The 17,125-nt window shown below is 37.2% G+C and overlaps 2 protein-coding genes across 2 annotated transcripts; one reads left to right on the top strand and one right to left on the bottom strand.

The window, feature by feature from the left end:
• Positions 1–6,358: 6,358 nt before the first annotated feature.
• Positions 6,359–8,152, bottom strand: LOC147550481 (F-box protein At5g07610-like). The gene is made up of 2 exons (XM_086672583.1): positions 7,910–8,152; positions 6,359–7,796 (listed from the first exon to the last, which is right to left on the bottom strand). The coding sequence occupies exons 1-2, from the start codon at positions 7,992–7,994 to the stop codon at positions 6,568–6,570; spliced, it is 1,314 nt and encodes a 437-aa protein (XP_086528709.1). The 5' UTR covers positions 7,995–8,152; the 3' UTR covers positions 6,359–6,567.
• A 7,036-nt stretch (positions 8,153–15,188) lies between these two features.
• Positions 15,189–16,888, top strand: CRR6 (chlororespiratory reduction 6). Its single transcript, XM_086671650.1, has 4 exons — positions 15,189–15,488; positions 15,641–15,772; positions 15,849–16,057; positions 16,423–16,888. Exons 1-4 carry the CDS (start codon positions 15,287–15,289, stop codon positions 16,630–16,632), a joined length of 753 nt encoding a protein of 250 aa, XP_086527776.1. The 5' UTR covers positions 15,189–15,286; the 3' UTR covers positions 16,633–16,888.
• The last annotated feature ends 237 nt before the right edge of the window (positions 16,889–17,125 follow it).

Genomic DNA, 17,125 nt, shown 5'->3' with positions numbered 1-17,125 from the left:
ACAGAGGATGTTCACCGCCAGAATAACCAGAGATCTCAGGGAGACATATGTTCACTAAAGTCTTTGCAAACTCGCCAACTATTCACTACGGAAGATTCAAAGCCAAAAACTACTCTCCAATGCAGCAAACTTCCGTTTGAGAACTTTATTAATGCTAACAGTATATTCGAAAGATAAATATTTATTCATGTGGGGGATTGTCGGAATCGACAATCCAGCAGGAGCGTTTTTTGCCTTTTTGATCAGGTTTTCATTGTCGAAACAACTCAAATAACGTACCGTTGCATTCGTCTCGTCGAGAGCTTGAATTTCACATATGAATAAGACATTAATTTTCGAAGTTTTGGGTTTAAGTATGGAAAGATGTGAAATATTTAAGGAAAATCCTATATCGGGTAAGTTAAAGGAAGATGAAGGGTTTATAATAAGTTGTTCTTTCTTACTATAGTATTAATGAGATAAAGGTCTAACGCTTTGCGTGACCAGATTAAACATGTGGATCAGTACTTCCTTTCTTCAAGAGGGTTGTGATTGTTCCCTCCAAACGTGGTTGTTTGTTAACAGTCACCTCTAACCTTTAAATAATTAAGTCATGAAATCATACTTCAAGGTTCACTTCGAATTAAGAGAGTTTAAGGCATTCAAGAGTTTTCACTACTTAGACGTTCGAAAGATTTTTAGATCCAAGTACCTCTGATCCAAAAAGGTAATCTGTTGTATCCTGGGAGACAAATCGCCTATACTGTTCGTACATTAAACAAGGCGAATTATTGTCTTAAGGAAAGAGATCCCTCACTTCGGTTCTAATTGAACTATTTTATGTTCTCTACCTCTTTTCTTATTTAAAATATCATTATTATTTGGAATTTAAAAAACAGAGTACGAACAATCTGTTTTACACAAAGATTTTTATATCTGTCTATCTCTGAATTGGTTTCGGAAGGGAATTATCGTTGTTTAAAATAGGACGATAAACCAATATACAAGATTTACGACAATGTATTCCTCAGTGATCAGCAGATTTTGCTGTAATTTTTCAGAAAGCGGTTACAGTTTCTAAGTTTCATCGTACAAGATCTTCAATCATGGCAGAACAGATTTGAATCCTATCACTGTAATCTCTTTAGTTGAATCTTATAATTCACACTTCCGATATTTTATCTTACGCGCATCCTTCTCCCTCCTGTTTTAGACTAAAAGGCATTTTTGAAGCAACTCTTCCGTAAATAAAGAACTTGACATAATCTGTTTTTATAATGAATTTAGGATTTCAATCTGCATTCTACATTGATGAATTGATATGTTTATGTGCAAGCGTACTACTCGAAATTATACACTAAGATATTTTCATCAATTAGGACATGCTTTCTATAGTTGTACTTGTTCAAATCTGATCCTTATACTAACCTATCAAGTCTGACTTGTCTAAAGAACTAGCTCTAGCTGGATCCAATTTTGGCTCAATCTAAATCATACTTCAATTCCATCACAAACTTTTATCACTCCTTGTCAAAATTCATGAGTATATTAGATCGCTCCTACAAGTTTTATTCCGTATTCTAGATAGTAGCTTCTATTTCTTTTTTTGTTGAAAGAGTAGCTTCTATTACTTGATGATTGCCCTGGTTAGTTGGGAGGTACTTATATCGACAAGAAAATGTCCATTTACGTGGACAGTTTCCATTTGAGGTCATATCTTAACAGGTACCTGAGACAGTGCCTAGATGGTTAGGACAATCATTGTTCGACGTAATTTCTTCACTATGTCAAGAAATACCAAAGGTAATTAAGGAAGAACTAGATCAAAGAGATTAGTTTACTCCTCCTTTCGTTTGTTGATTGAAAATTTATCTCTGTGTGTTACATGTTTGTAACTATTTGCAGATACGAGAAAATGTTTATAACATATCCGCACACATAACTCCATGTTAAGGAGATCACATCATCATTGGTCAATGCAACTAAGAAAATTCATAACGGAATGAACCTCCATATACTTGTAAAACGCCCTACCCGAACCCGCTCCTCTGATCATTGCATACCACTTGGCTAATATTTTCACATATGAACACCCTTAAAGCTAAATGCCATCCTAAATCCCATTTAGACTATCCTTTACATTATTTATTGCATATTATTACATGAGATAAATCTTAGGAATAATGTATTTCCACCAAGGCCCAAAACCGAAACCTCATAGGCTTGAGAGGAGGATGCAACCGACTGAGCCACATACCAAATTATGGTACTGTATTATGATGTATGGATTGACAACAACTAACCCTATTGCCTTGCCTGTTCACCTCCTATAAATTATCTGCTAAATGGAATTGTCTCTACCCACAAGCCTTGTCTTTGCAAGGGCTATTCTATTATTTTTTTCGTTTTATTAGCACTAGTTTCATGAATCTAATTTGTCTCTTTATTTTATTTCTTGCTCGATATGCTTGTAGTCTAGTTAATTATTTGTATGTTGGGCGTTTCATTCGTTCTACTAAGTCTTGTAATAGTGATAACAGTGACGGTGAAAACCTTGGGACTCACTTGAGTGTCCCAACCCAACCGAATGCATCATTACTGTCCATTTCCTTCTCGAAGAAATGAGAGATATTTTAACTTTGACATGTATTTAACAAAACACCACAGAAAAGAAGAGAAAAAAATTTGGTGAATCATTTTTACCAACCAAAGGAAGTTTTTTGAGGGAGTTTTGACCAATTCGCTTGAGTTTCGTTAGTTGCTATTAGCAACCGCAGTTAGAGTGCTTATATGATAACATGATTAGACATGACCATTAGCAAATAAAGGTCCCGAAACATCCGCTCGAATGTCGTTTTCTTACCAATTATTTTTCCACTGTCCATCTTGCAGAGGATTCATACATTTAAAACCAAATGGAGTCCGGATAGTTTTACATCTAGGATTTATGTATACAACATATAGCACTGTCAAGAGCGAATTTCTTATTATTGAGGTATTTAGATTCAAAAAATGTAAGAGATTGGAAACTTGAAAAACAAGGATTGGGTTGCGCCATACATACAAAAGGGTATACAATAGTGATGTTGATGTATTTGCGAATCAAATACCATAGTCTAATAACGAACCATTCTGATTAGTTGAAAATTTTGTACCCAAATTACTATTTCACAATGACGCTTGAGAAAATTTAAAGGTAAAACATAAACTACTAGAATTCAATACCAAACAAGTATGCAATTCATAATATATCTCAGAATGATCAAACAAAACTAAAATCCCATAATTTTATAACCAATACTCTCGACATACTAGTTTTCAGATCAAGCTTTAGTTACCTTGTTTGCTCCTTGAAACCTCAGTTAGAGTGCTTACATAATGAAAACCCAGTGGTCCACCCCAAGTACATAGAGATCTTGAAATACCAGTTTGGATATTGTGTTCTTGGCGATAAGGTTTATTTCTCATGAGTTGCTCTAAAATTAATCTCTCGCCATCAAAGAAAATGGGTTTCATATAATCCATGTTTCTGTTCATTTCTCTTTTGCTCACATCCTTTCTCTTGAGCTTCCATTTGTTGTTTTCATAATCATCGAGTACCCAAATGAACACTTCATTTTTTGGGGTACAAAATACAAGATTAACTTCATCTTCTACAACTCCAAGCCAAGGAAACCCTCTCAAGAGGGGAAGCCAATTCACTGATGTTGCTTGGGCTATCACTATTTCAGATACACTGGATGGTATTTGAATTATCTTGCTCTCATCTTTATCCGCATTGAATGCAATAATAACTCCATTTTCGGATAACCAAAGTATAATCCCTCGAAAGCAAACAGTATTGGAACAGAAATTTACCCGGTGCTGCTTCAAGCCATTACAACCATAGTTTATCCTCGTACTCTTGTCTGAATCTATCCAACGCCCTTTCTCTGGATTAAAGACCTTGAATTTAAAACTCTCCCTTCCTCCATACAAGCAAACTACATTGTAGTGGTTATGGTAATATGGGGAGGAAGAAGTTATTGGTCCAAAGACTAATCCAAAACTACGATTGCGACTTCGTTTGTTAGGAGGACATGGAATAAGTTGTTTTTTCTTCGTTAAAGGGTTGAAAATGCAAATGTAGTCGGGAGGAGATGGACTAAAATCATATTCCTTTGTGAAAAAGTTGAAAAAGCTAATGTCGTAGTTTCGAAGCAAAACCACAAGAAGGCCATGACAACTAGCTGAGATGATTGCCCCTCTATTTTGTGCAAACGCTTCAGGTAAATCGAGAGAGATGATGGTTTCACTAAGGACATCAGCTGAAGAGCGATCTATAGTTCTTCGGACGATACTTCCACGAGTTGAACATTCCGAAAAAAAAAAGTATAAATATCTGGATTGGTATGACGACTAGTAAGTTTATATGCAAAGTGAGGATGGGAGATGAAGGAATACCATCTTTTGTTGATAACTTTATATCCAATTACAGTTTTTAAAGGCAGTCGTATCAGAATTTCACCAAGAAGGTCGTCGTTAAGTTTGTCCACCGCATTTGCTGGCGTACAACAGTAATGTGCTTATATATATATATATATATAGAGAGAGAGAGAGAGAGAGAGAGAGAGAGAGAGTTAAAAACCATCTCTAGGAAGAAATTGGGTATTGAGGGAGAGAATCATGACTTCGTACCTGTTTGACTCGTCACGTTTCTCCTCCCCGTGCTGCGAGTAAAAACCATTCTGCGTGGGTGTGAAGATACGTCTCAACGAGAGAGAGAGAGAGAGGCACGGTAAAGGCCTAATCGACCTAATTTATTCCTAGATTAGTTTCCGAAATATCTGATTAATCTAGGAAAGTAGATTATATCTGTCTAATAGTATGGAGTAATATTAGATAATTACAAGAGATATGGTGAAATTCAATCTTTTGGATATTAAAATATCTTGACTTTTTGTTGATCATTAGATCTTCGCCTTCTCGACCCGTCACGTTATTCACGTATATCATCAAAGATGACTGCAATATATCTGGATCCAATTTTGGCTCAATCTAAATCATACTTCAGTTCCTTCACAAACTTTTATCATTCCTTGTCAAAATTCATGAGTATATTAGACGGCTCCTAAAATTTTTATTCCGTATTCTAGATAGTAGCTTCTATTTCTTTTTTTTTTTGTTTGTTGAAAGAGTAGCTTCTATTATTACTTGATGATTGCCCTGGTTAGTTGGGAGGTACTTATATCGACAAGAAAATGTCCATTTACGTGGACAGTTTCCATTTGAGGTCATATCTTAACAGGTACCTGAGACAGTGCCTAGATGGTTAGGACAATCATTGTTCGACGTAATTTCTTCACTATGTCGAGAAATACCAAAGGTAATTAAGGAAGAACTAAATCAAAGCTATTAGTCTACTCCTTCTCCTTTCTTTTGTTGAATGAAAATTGGTTTTTCTGTGTGTTACATGTTTGTAATTATTTGCAGATACAAGAAAATGTATTATAACATACCAACACACATAACTCCATGTTAAGGAGATCACATCATCATTGGTCAATGCAACCAACGGAATGAACCTCCATATACTTGTAAAAAACGCCTGACCCAAACCTGCCTCCTCTGATCATTGCATAGCACTAGGCCATTAATTTCACATACTAACACCCTTAAATCTAAATGCGATCCTAAATCCCACTTAGACTATCCTTTAAATCCGAAACCTAACAGACTTGAGAGGAGGATGCAACCGACTGAGCCACAGACTAAACTATAGTATTATGATGTATGGATCGACAACAACTGACCCTATTGCCTTGCCTGTTCACCTGCTTTAAATTATCTGCTAAAAGAAATAGTCTCTACCCACAAGCCTTGTCTTTGCAAGGGCTTTAATGAATCTAATTTGTCTCTTTACTTTATTCTTGCTCGCCATGCTTGTAGTCCAGTTATTTGTACGTTGGTTGTTTCTTTCGTTCTACTAAGTCTTGTAATAGTGATAGTAGTGAAGGTGAAAACCTTGGGACTCACTTGAGTGTCCCAACCGAACCGAGTGCATCATTAGTCTCCATCTCCTTCTGGAAGCAACGAGAGAAACTTTAATTTTGAGATGTATTTAACAGAACACCACAGAAAAGAAGAGAAAGGAATTGGTGAGAATCATTTTTTACCAACCAAAGAAAGTTTTTCTCAGGGAGTTTTGACCAATTGAGTTTCGTTAGTTGCTATCAGCAACCTCAGTTAGAGTGCTTATATGATAACATGATTAGACATGACCATTGGAAAATAAAGGTCATGAAACATCCGCTCGAATGTCGTTTTGTAGCCAATTATTTTTCTACTGTCCATCTTGCAGGGTATTAGGACATTTAAAACCAAATGGAGAAAACCCAAATTACTATGCAATTCATAATATATCTCGAGAAAAGTTGAAGGTAAAAAATAAACTACAAGAATTCAATACCAAACTACTATGCAATTCATAATATATCTCAGAATGATCAAACAAAACTAAAATCCCATAACCAACAATAACTACTCCACACAATAACTACTCTAGAGATAGTAGTTTTCAGGTCAACCTTTAGTCGCTCCTTGAAACCTTTAGTTGCCTTGGTCGATCCTTGAAACCTCAGTTAGAGTGCTTACATAATGAAAACCCAGTGGTCCATCCGGAACACATAGAGATCTTGAAATACCAGTCCGGATATTGTGTTCTTCCCGACAAGATTTATAGCTCATGGGGTGGGCTACAACTAATCTCTCACCGTCAAAGAAAATGGGTTTCATGTAACTCAAGAGAGGTTTTATTTCTCTATTGATCACATCATTTCTCTTGAGCTTCCATTTGTTGGTTTCGTAATCATCCAGTACCCAAATGAACACTTCATTTTTTGGGGTACAAAATACAAGATTAACTTCATCTTCTACAACTCCAAGCCAAAGAAAGCTTTTCAATAGCAGGAGCCAATTCGCTGTTGTTGTTTGGGCTACCACTATTTCAGATACAATGGATGGTATTTGAATAATCTTGCTCTCATCTTTATCCGCATTGAATGCAATAATAACTCCATTATTGCATAACCAAAGTACAATCCCTCGAAGGAAAACAGTATTGGAAGATAAATTTACCCAGTGCTGCTTTAAGCCATTACTACCATAGTTTATCCTCGTACTCTTGTCTGAATCTATCCAACACCCTTTCTTTGGATTGAAAACCTTGAAGCTAAAACTCTCCCTTCCTCCATACAAGCAAACTACATTGTAGTGGTTATGGTAATATGGGGAGGAAGAAGTTATTGGTCCAAAGACTAATCCAAAACTACAACATTGCCATAGTTTGTTAGGAGGACATGGAATAAGTTGTTTTTTCTTCGTTAAAGGGTTGAAAATGCAAATGTAGTCGGGAGGAGATGGACTAAAATCATATTCCTTTGTGAAAAAATTGAAAAAGCTAATGTCGTAGTTTCGAAGCAAAACCACAAGAAGGCCATGACAACTAGCTGAGATGATTGCCCCTCTATTTTGTGCAAACGCTTCAGGTAAATCGAGAGAGATGATGGTTTCACTAAGGACATCAGCTGAAGAGCGATCTATAGTTCTTCGGACGATACTTCCACGAGTTGAACATTCCGAAAAAAAAGTAGAAATATCTGGATTGGTTTGACGACTAGTAAGTTTATTAGTAAAGTGAGGATCAGAGATGAAGGAATACCATCTTTTGTTGATAACTTTAAATCCAATTACAGTTTTTAAAGGCAGTCGTATCAGAATTTCACCAAGAAGGTCGTCGTGAAGTTTATCCACGACTGTTGCCGGCGTACTACAGTAATCTGCTCACAGAGAGAAAGAGAGAGAGTTAGAAACCATCTGAAGAAATAGGAATAACCAAAAGAATAACTGATTGATTGGTTATATAGAGCTAGATAGAGAGAATTATGAGTACCTTTATCTAATCGACTTTTCACGTTCCTCCTCCTCCTCCTCCTCCTCCTCCCACTAGGGTTACTATTGTTGCGTTTCAAAACCATTATGCCGGTGAACTGTGCTTGGTGATACCGGAGTAGAAAGATGGTGGCCTGGTGGTGGGTGTGAAGATGACCGCTTAACAGGAGAGAAGAGAGATTTTAATTCGGTTTTGGCTTCAATTTGTTATTCTAGCTATTATAACCTTAATTTTATATCCGGCCTTCGATTCCAGTTGTGTTTGTGTTCGGACTTGTGATTTGGTTTCTATTTTCTTTTTGGGTTAATTCCGTTTTAGCCCCCGATTTGTGACCAACTGGCCGTTTTGACCCCGAATTGTGTCCGGCAGTTCGTTTTGGCCCCAAAAAATTCCTAAATGGCCCCAAATTTTTTCAACCTCCCAATTCTACCCCCATGGCATTTTTGTAATTATTTTTTTTTCTTTTTCTTTGTCCACCTCATCTAACAATTACCACATCACTCTGTCCACCTCACCCTTCTTCTCCGGTGAAAAGTCGCCGGCCGGAATAAAAAATTCCGGCCGGCCACCTTTACCAAAAAAAAAAAAATCTTCATCTTCTTCATTTCTCTCTCTTCTTCATCTCCTTTTTTTCTCTTTCTTTACCTCTCTCTCTCTAACCCCCTCTTTCTCTCTCTATAATCCTGCGAAGGGGCTCCGCCCCTTCGCCGGAAACAAGATCTCGGTCTGGTTTCCGACCAGACCTTGAAGGTCTGGTTTCCGACCAGACCTTGAAGGTCTGGTTTCCGACCAGACCTTGAAGGTCTGGTTTCCGACCAGACCTTGAAGGTCTGGTTTCCGGCGAAGGGCTCCGCCCCTTCGCCGGATTATAGAGAGAGAGAGAGGGGTTAGAGAGAGAGAGGTAAAGAAAGAAGAAGAAGAGAGAGAAATGAAGAAGATGAAGTTTTTTTTTTTTTTTGGTAAAGGTGGCCGGCCGGAATTTTTTATTCCGGCCGGCAACTTTTCGCCGGAGAAGAAGGGTGAGGTGGACAGAGTGATGTGGTAATTGTTAGATGAGGTGGACAAAGAAAAAGAAAAAAAAAATAATTACAGAAATGCCATGGGGGTAGAATTGGGAGGTTGAAAAAATTTGGGGTCATTTAGGAATTTTTTGGGGCCAAAACGAACTGCCGAACACAATTCGGGGCCAAAACGGCCAGTTGGTCACAAATCGGGGGCCAAAATAGAATTAACCCTTTCTTTTTTTGTTTGTTTGTTAAGCTCTCCTATTCTTTCTTACGTTTTGTAACTATAATTTTCTTTATATTTATCTATTTTCTATGTAAATAAATATAATTTGTTTTAGATTAGTGTCTAAGAGCATCTCCAATACAAAACTCAAAAAATCTCTATTTATCTTCTTTGTCAAGTTCCAATTAAGATTCTCACAACTAGGTGACAAAAATATAGATCCTCAACTTCTCAATGTCTCCAATATAAAACTCGAAACTTATGTTATTTACTTCTATGTCATAGTTTTTTTTGATAAATAAATAAGCGTTAATTCTGTTTTGGCCCCGATATTGTGACCAATTCACCATTTTGGCCCCCCAATTGTGTCCGGCAGTTCGTTTTGCCCCCAAATGCTAAATTTTTGACCAAATTATCCCCGAGGGCCAAAACGGAAAAAAGGATAAAGAAACAAAAGCCACATCACCTATTTCTTTCTCCTCCACTTCACCTTATCTCTCCACCACTTCACCTTATCTCTCCTCCACTTCACCTTATCTCTCCTCCATCACACCACCTCCTCTCCACCTCACCTTTCTTCTCCGGCAATTGGTCGCCTGCCGGAATAAAAAAATTCCGGCCGACCAGAATAATATTTTTTTTTTTTTGGCTTAAAGGTGGCTGGCGACCAATTTCCGGAGAAGAAGGTGAGGTGGAGAGGAGGTGGTGTGATGGAGGAGAGATTAGGTGAAGTGGAGGAGAAAGAAATAGGTGATGTGGCTTTTGTGTCTTTATCATTTTTTCACAAATAATTCCATTTTGATCCCCGAAGATAATTTGGTAAAAAATTTGGCCTTTTGGGGACAAAACGAATTGCCGGACATAATTGGGGGGGCCAAAACGGTGAGTTGATAATATGTGGGCCCAAAACGGAATTAACCCACTACACAATTAGTTATTTAGAAAACAGAAGATTCGATTCTATTGGTTGAAAATGAAATACTGATGAGTTCGACAATTAGAGATATCTCAAGAGGACACTCAATTTCTAGAGTGTCCTCTTGAGATATCTCTATTCCACCCTCGACACGTCATCTTAGAGATCCAAATAGAGTGTTGCATTGGAGAGAGTTTTTAAGAAAAAAACTTTAAAAATCATATGTGCCACTCAGATTTTCTAAGATTGAGTGTTGCATTAGAGCATCTCCAATGCAAGACTCAAGATAAACTCTAAAAATCCTACGTGTCAAGTGCGAAAAATGGATCTCTAAATGGTCTCTTTCCTATTTGGCCATTTAGAGACACTCTATTGCAAAACTTTCTCCAATGCAACACGAGAAACTCTAAAAACCTATATTTTAGCTTAAAACTCTAAAAAATCTTCCATTTTTTCTTATTACTTTCTATTCTCCTGTTAGTAAATATACAAAATTGAAAAGAATGGGTCCACTCTCTTCTTCCTTCTTCACCAAACTTCATCCACAAAATAAACTCATTTTCTCTCCTCTTCCTTCACATTTGATCACTTCATTGATCCACCAATCCATCCTTCTGTTGATCACTCCCACCTATTGTTTATCATTTGTTGATCACCCCCACCTATTATTTATCATTTATTGATCACCCGCCAAATAGAAAATAAAAAGTACCAATTATTCTATTAGACCAGGATAAAAACAAAGACTTGAAAGAAACCCTAGAAAAGATTATGAAAAACAATGAAACCCAAATAGAAAAATTATACCTTTGAAATTATCAAGTGACTTTGTGTTTGAATCCACATGGAGGATTAACCTGCCATTCAAGTAGCTCCTTTTGTAGGCAATTGCAAGCGATCTTGCTCAGAGCCTATAATATACAATAAAGACAATAGATTTATCAGAAAGGTAGAGAGAGAAAGATGAGAATAAGGGTTTTTAGAGAGAGAAAGATGAAAAAAACCTTACGAGAAGTAGCAAAAGAACTGCTCATGTCGAGTTCACGAGAAAGAGAATGAGGATTGGGATGTTTTTTAAGCCCCGGATCAGATGATCCGTTTGGTCCTCTTAGGTCCCGGATCAGCTGATCAGTGGTCCTCTTAGGTCCCGGATCAGCTGATCTCTTTGGTTCTCTTAAGGCTCGGACTGGTTCTGTTCGTCCGATAGATTTTGTTTGATTTTGTGATAAACGGATGGAGGTGTCAGGGTTAAGTTGGCTGTGGCCGGTGTCTACATAATTGTACGGTGGTAACAGAGAAAAGGAGCACTTGAGCCTGGTGCTAATAGAGATGGATGTTAACAGCCTTTTGACCCGGTGCCTTTAGAAGCACCCTTGGAAGAATATCTTCACCTCTCCATCAATCTACTATAATCAACCATCGCACCCCTCTCTCTCTCTCTCTCTCTTAAGATTTAATCAAATTCCAATCCAGAGAATAAATTTCTCCACTTGAAATCTTTCTTACCTTCATTAAAATCTCTTCTAACAATACCCAACTCTTCTTTCTCTGTAAAGATCATCAATCCTAAATCAAGAGAGAATACTTTCTCTATTTTAAGATCTTTTTCCTTCTTGTTAAAGAAGATTCTCTCTCTATCTCTAAATGGAATGAGAGAATAAAGAGAGTATTATTCCTAAGCAATTATGTTGAACAACTTACGCTAGATTGTTGGAGTCATGAGGCGGTGATAATGTACATCGCGGGAAAGGAAAGGAAGATGCGGCATGAGCCAAGATGCAGCCATGTGAGCGAGAAGAACTTCAGTCGTTCGATCTGCTAGTTATGCTTAGGTACACGGTAATACTGTGCATTCGAGCTCAATTCCGTAGAAGACACCTGGACAAAAGAAACACACAATTCATCAGAGTAACTACTCGAATTGGACTAACTAGTCCGAGTTAAGAGACTCAGATGAGACATTTTCTTGTCTCATCAGTGTCCATTTGTGGTCGTATCCTAGCAGGTACCTGAGGTAGTGCCTAGATTGTTAAGACAATCACTGTCTTTCGTAATTATCTTCACTATGTCCAGAAACACCAAATGTAAGGAAGAACTAAATCAAAGCCATTGGTCTACTCCTTTCGTTTGTTGATTGAGAATTGATCTCTCTGTGTTTTATGTCTATATATTTCACGATACGAGAATAGATATTATAACGATACGAGAATAGATATTATAACATACCGGCAGACATAACTCCATGTTAAGGAGACCACCTTTCAACAATCCTCTGATCATTGCATAGCACTTGGCTAGTAATTTCACATATTAACCCCCTTAAAGCTAAATGCCATCCGAAGTCCCATTTACACTACCCTTTACATTATTTATTGCATATAACTACTGAGATGAATCTTAGGAATAATGTATTTCCACCTAGGTCCAAACCCGAAAACTCATAGGCTTAAGAGCTGATGCAATCAACTAAGCCACAGACCAAATTATCGTGATTATGGATCAATGATTGTTGGCCCTATTGCATGTTAAGCTTGAATCAGTTCTATCTTCTTGCTCCGAATGCCTATAGTCCAATAATTTGCATGTTGGGTGTTTCTTTCCTCCTAGTGATAACGGTGACTGTGAAAACCTTGGGACTCACTTGAACGGAAGAAATTTTAATTTTGAGATGTATTTAGCAAAATGCCACAAAAAAAAAAAAAAATTCGATGGATCACTTTTTACCAACGAAACAAAATTTTTCTCCGAGAGCTTTGACTATTTCGCTTCATCTTTGTTATTTGCTATCACCATCCTCAGTTAGAGTGTTTATGTGATAACATGATTAAACATTACGGTTCGAAATAAAGGTCTTGAAACGCCCGCTCAAATGTCATTTTCTTGCCAATTATTTTCCCACTGTCCATCTTGCGGCTGCAGGGATTCAAACATTTAAAACCAAATGGAATACCCAAATTACTAGCTAGTAGTTCACAATGACTCTTGAGAAAAGTTAAAGGTCAAAACAAGCTACTAGAATTCAATAGCAAATTACAATGCAATTCATAACATATCTGAGTATGATAAAAAACTAAAATCCCACAATTTTATAACCAAGAATAACTACTTTAGACATACTAGCTAGTTTTCAGATCAAGCTTTAGTTGCCTTGGTTCCTCTTTGAAACCTCAGTTAGAGTGCTTTCATAATGAAAACCCAGTGTTATTCCCGAAAAACATAAGGATATAGAAGTACCAGCTTGGATATTGTGTTCTTGCCGATAAGGTTTAGAGTTCATAGGGTAGTCTACAACTAATCTCTCACCATCAAAGAAAATGGGTTTCATGTAACCTATGTGAGGATTAATTTCTCCTTTTATCACATCCTTTCTCTTGAGCTTCCATTTGTTGTTTTCATAGTCATTTAGTACCCAAATGAAGACTTCATTTTCTGGGGTACAAAACACAAGATTAATTTCATCTTTTACGACTCCAAGCCAAAGATACCTCTTCAATGGTCGAACCCTACTCCATGTTGTTGGTTGGGTTTCCAGTATTTCAGATACACTCGAAGGTATTTGAATTATCTTGCTCTCATCTTTATCCGCATTGAATGCAATAATAACTCCATTTCTGCATAACCAAAGTATAACCCCTCGAAAGCAAACAGGATCAGACAATAAATTTACCGATGACTTCTCCAAGCCATTACTACCATAGTTTATCCTTGTAGTCTTTTTGGATTCTATCCAACGCTCTTTCTCTGGATTGAAAACCTTGAAGTTAAAACTCCCCCTCCCAGCATCCAAGCAAACTACATTGTAGTTGTTATGATAATATTGGGAGGAAGAAGTTGGTCCAAATACTAATCCAAAACTACGACAACGCCATCGTTCGTTAGGAGGACATGGAATAAGTTGTTTTTTCTTCGTTAAAGGATTGAAAATGCAAATGAGATCGGGAGGAGATGGACTAAATTCATATTCCTTTGTGAAAGTGTTGAAAACGCGAATGTTGTAGTTTCGAAGCAAAACCACAAGAAGGCCATGACAACTAGCTGAGATGAGTGCCCCCCTATTTTTCGCAAACGCTTCAGGTAAGCCGAGAGATATGGTGGTTTCACTAAGGAGATTGGGTGAAGAGCGATCGAAAGATCTCCTAAAGATACTTCCAAGAGTTGAACAATGCGAAAAAAAAATACAAATATCTGGGTTGGTTTGATGACTAGTAAGTTTATATGCAAAGTGGGGATCAGATATGCAGGAATACCATCTTTTGTTGATAACTTTAAATCCAACTACAGTTTTTACAGGCAGTCGTATCAGAATCTCACCAAGAAGGTCGTCGTCAAGTTTGTCCACCACAGTTGCTGGCGTACAACAGTAATCTGCAGAAATGGAATCATTAAAAGAATTCAGAAGCGAAAAAAACAATTCCCAATTCGGTATATAGAGAAGGATGAGTACTTACCTGATTGACTTGTTACGTTCCTTCTCCCACTGCGGCTACTAGTGCTACGTTTCAAAACCATTTTGCCATTCAAGTGCGGGCAGAAGGGCAAATCGACCTAATTAATTGGGTTTGGCTCCAATTTGTGATCTAGCTATTGTGATTTGTGACCCAATTTATGTCCGGCCTTTGATTCAAGTTGTGTTTGTGATCGGGTTTCTCATTTGGTTTCTATTTTTTGTTAAACTTTCCAATTCTTATTGACATTTTGTAACTATAGTTTTCATAATTTCATTATATTTATGTAATAATAATATTAGGTAATCAAAAGAGATATTCTAAATACATGAAACTCAATCTTCTAGATCTTTAAATATTTTGGAATAGCTTCAAATATCTTGAATTCTTATTGATCGTCAGATCTTCTTTTTCTCGATCCGTCACGTTATCCCGTGAGTGCAATACATTTGAAGATCCAAATGAGAAATATGAATTGGATCGTAGAGTTTTATTCCGTATTAAACCAGATTGATACTGGTGATATCCTCTAATTCTACTCTTATACTCTCTGTTACTTGCTTACTTGTTGATTGGGAATTGGAAAATAGGGGCATTAAGTAAAATAGATAAATATGGTGGGTGTATCAGGTAAAGGGCAGTTTAGGCAATCTCTTAAGGTAACTTTAACGGATAGGAGAACTAGAACACAAGGTCTAGAATTAGATGAACAAAACTGTAAATTGAAAAGAGAAGAAAACAAACAAACCATTAAAGAAGCTTCAAACAGATAGATTGAGCTTCCTAATGGCTACTTCAACAATCTTCATTCCTTTTCTATCTTCTCTGAACCAGAAACCCATTCTTTCCCTTAATTCATGGACTTCCTCTAAACCCGTTTCAACTTCAAACCCTTCTCTTCTCATTTCTCACCGTCCCGATGTTACTGCCTCAGTTTCATTCAATCCTTCTGGAAATTTCGATCTCTCTCTTCACGACGAAGAACAAGGTAATCAATCAAACATCTTTCTCAATTTTCATTAATCTTTAGTCACAATGTCATTTCTATCTCAAATGGTTTGTTTTCATTAATGCTGTTATGCTTACAAATTAAGGAGTTTTAGTTTCTTTTCGGACTTTCGACTCTGTTTGGTTTAACAGATACATCAAAAGTTGCACCACCAATGCCTCCCACACAAGGGCGATTCGAGATAGTTATCGATACTGATAATATTCGGAGTCTAGACCTATCGCCCGTTACTAACATTAGTGGAATCAAATCACTTTCAGAAGGTAATTTGTCTTTGCCATCTCTTATTATACTGATTACATGTATTTTTAAGTGATGTCATGTGTATGTTTGTCACAGCTAATCCAAAAGAACTTTTAGAACGTACAATTGGGTTTACAATTAACTATACAAGAGAAGACCCATATGATCCTCGAGAACTGTCGGAATTTCCCGATATAAGACTATGGTTTGTGAGACTTGATGCTTCTTATCCATGGTTGCCTGTCGTGTTGGATTGGCGTGCAGGGGAGCTTGCCCGATACGCAGCTATGTTAGTTCCTCACCAGGTACGTAACATATACACGTACGATCTTCTTGTCAGAGCCCCATTGGGCCTAACTCTCCTTGAGCACCGACCCAAGCGAAAGAATTACCCAGGATTTATCTACTTCACAACAGTCTAATGCATAGGGAATTCGGAGATTAGCCCTCAACACTGGGCTGGAATCACTTGACACTCCCCTCCACGCAGGGCTAAGGTTAGATAGTCTTGGCTGATCCCTGAAACACTAGCTTTAATATCGTGTTAGAGCCCATTGGGCCTAACTCTCCTTGAAATCCCGCTTACAAGGAAAACACAGCCCAAGATAAAGAAAACAAGGCTCTCTAGTTGATGGGTTTTAATTTTTTTTCTGGGTTATATTATTGGCAGATGAGCATGAGAATGGGTGTTGTGTTTAATCCAGAGGCATTGGAGTTGTTTATGATGAAGAAAGTTTTTATTGTTTATTCATGGTTAAAGCAACAAAAAGTTCCAAAACCCAAGTTGAAGACAAGTGATATGGCTAAAATGCTTGGGTACAGTATAGGAGACGAACTATTCGATCTAATCGATTCACACTCTCTTCATGACCCATCATAAACATATTATATCATTGGAGTCTTAAGTAAAACCATGAATAAACGCTCGTCAAGAATTTGAAGTAAAATTCATATACTTGTAAAAAATGATCATATAGTTGAAGGTTGAATTTGATTCAACTTCTGCAGGGAAGAAGGGAATACAATCCTTTTCAAAAGATTAGGAGAATGAATTTGAATGAGTGACATAAAGACTGGACTTTGTAAATTATGTATCAGTTTTGTTTAATGTAATTGGTTCTAAGAAAGACAACAAAGAGTTCCTTTTCTGGTTCTTAGGGTTATAATCTTCATTCTATAATGTGTTCTCTTTGATTTACTCATCTTCAAACTTCTTTGTGTTTCTTTTGTTTTTTCGGTTGATAAAAATGGGATGCTAGTATGAACTCTCACGTCAGTTAAGAGTGAGTCTTGGACGTGGGTTAAACGTACAACCTGTCAAGCTCAAGTTTATTAGTATGACCTTAGAGCATCTCCAATGGGACACTCTAACA

This window comes from Eschscholzia californica, unplaced genomic scaffold, assembly GCF_041429995.1.
Source record: "Eschscholzia californica isolate CP2 unplaced genomic scaffold, dmEscCali1.0.p SCAF_3, whole genome shotgun sequence".
Classification (NCBI taxonomy): domain Eukaryota; kingdom Viridiplantae; phylum Streptophyta; class Magnoliopsida; order Ranunculales; family Papaveraceae; genus Eschscholzia; species Eschscholzia californica.
The sequence above is the reverse complement of the archived record's forward strand: the minus strand, read 5'-3'. Positions and strand labels throughout refer to the sequence as shown.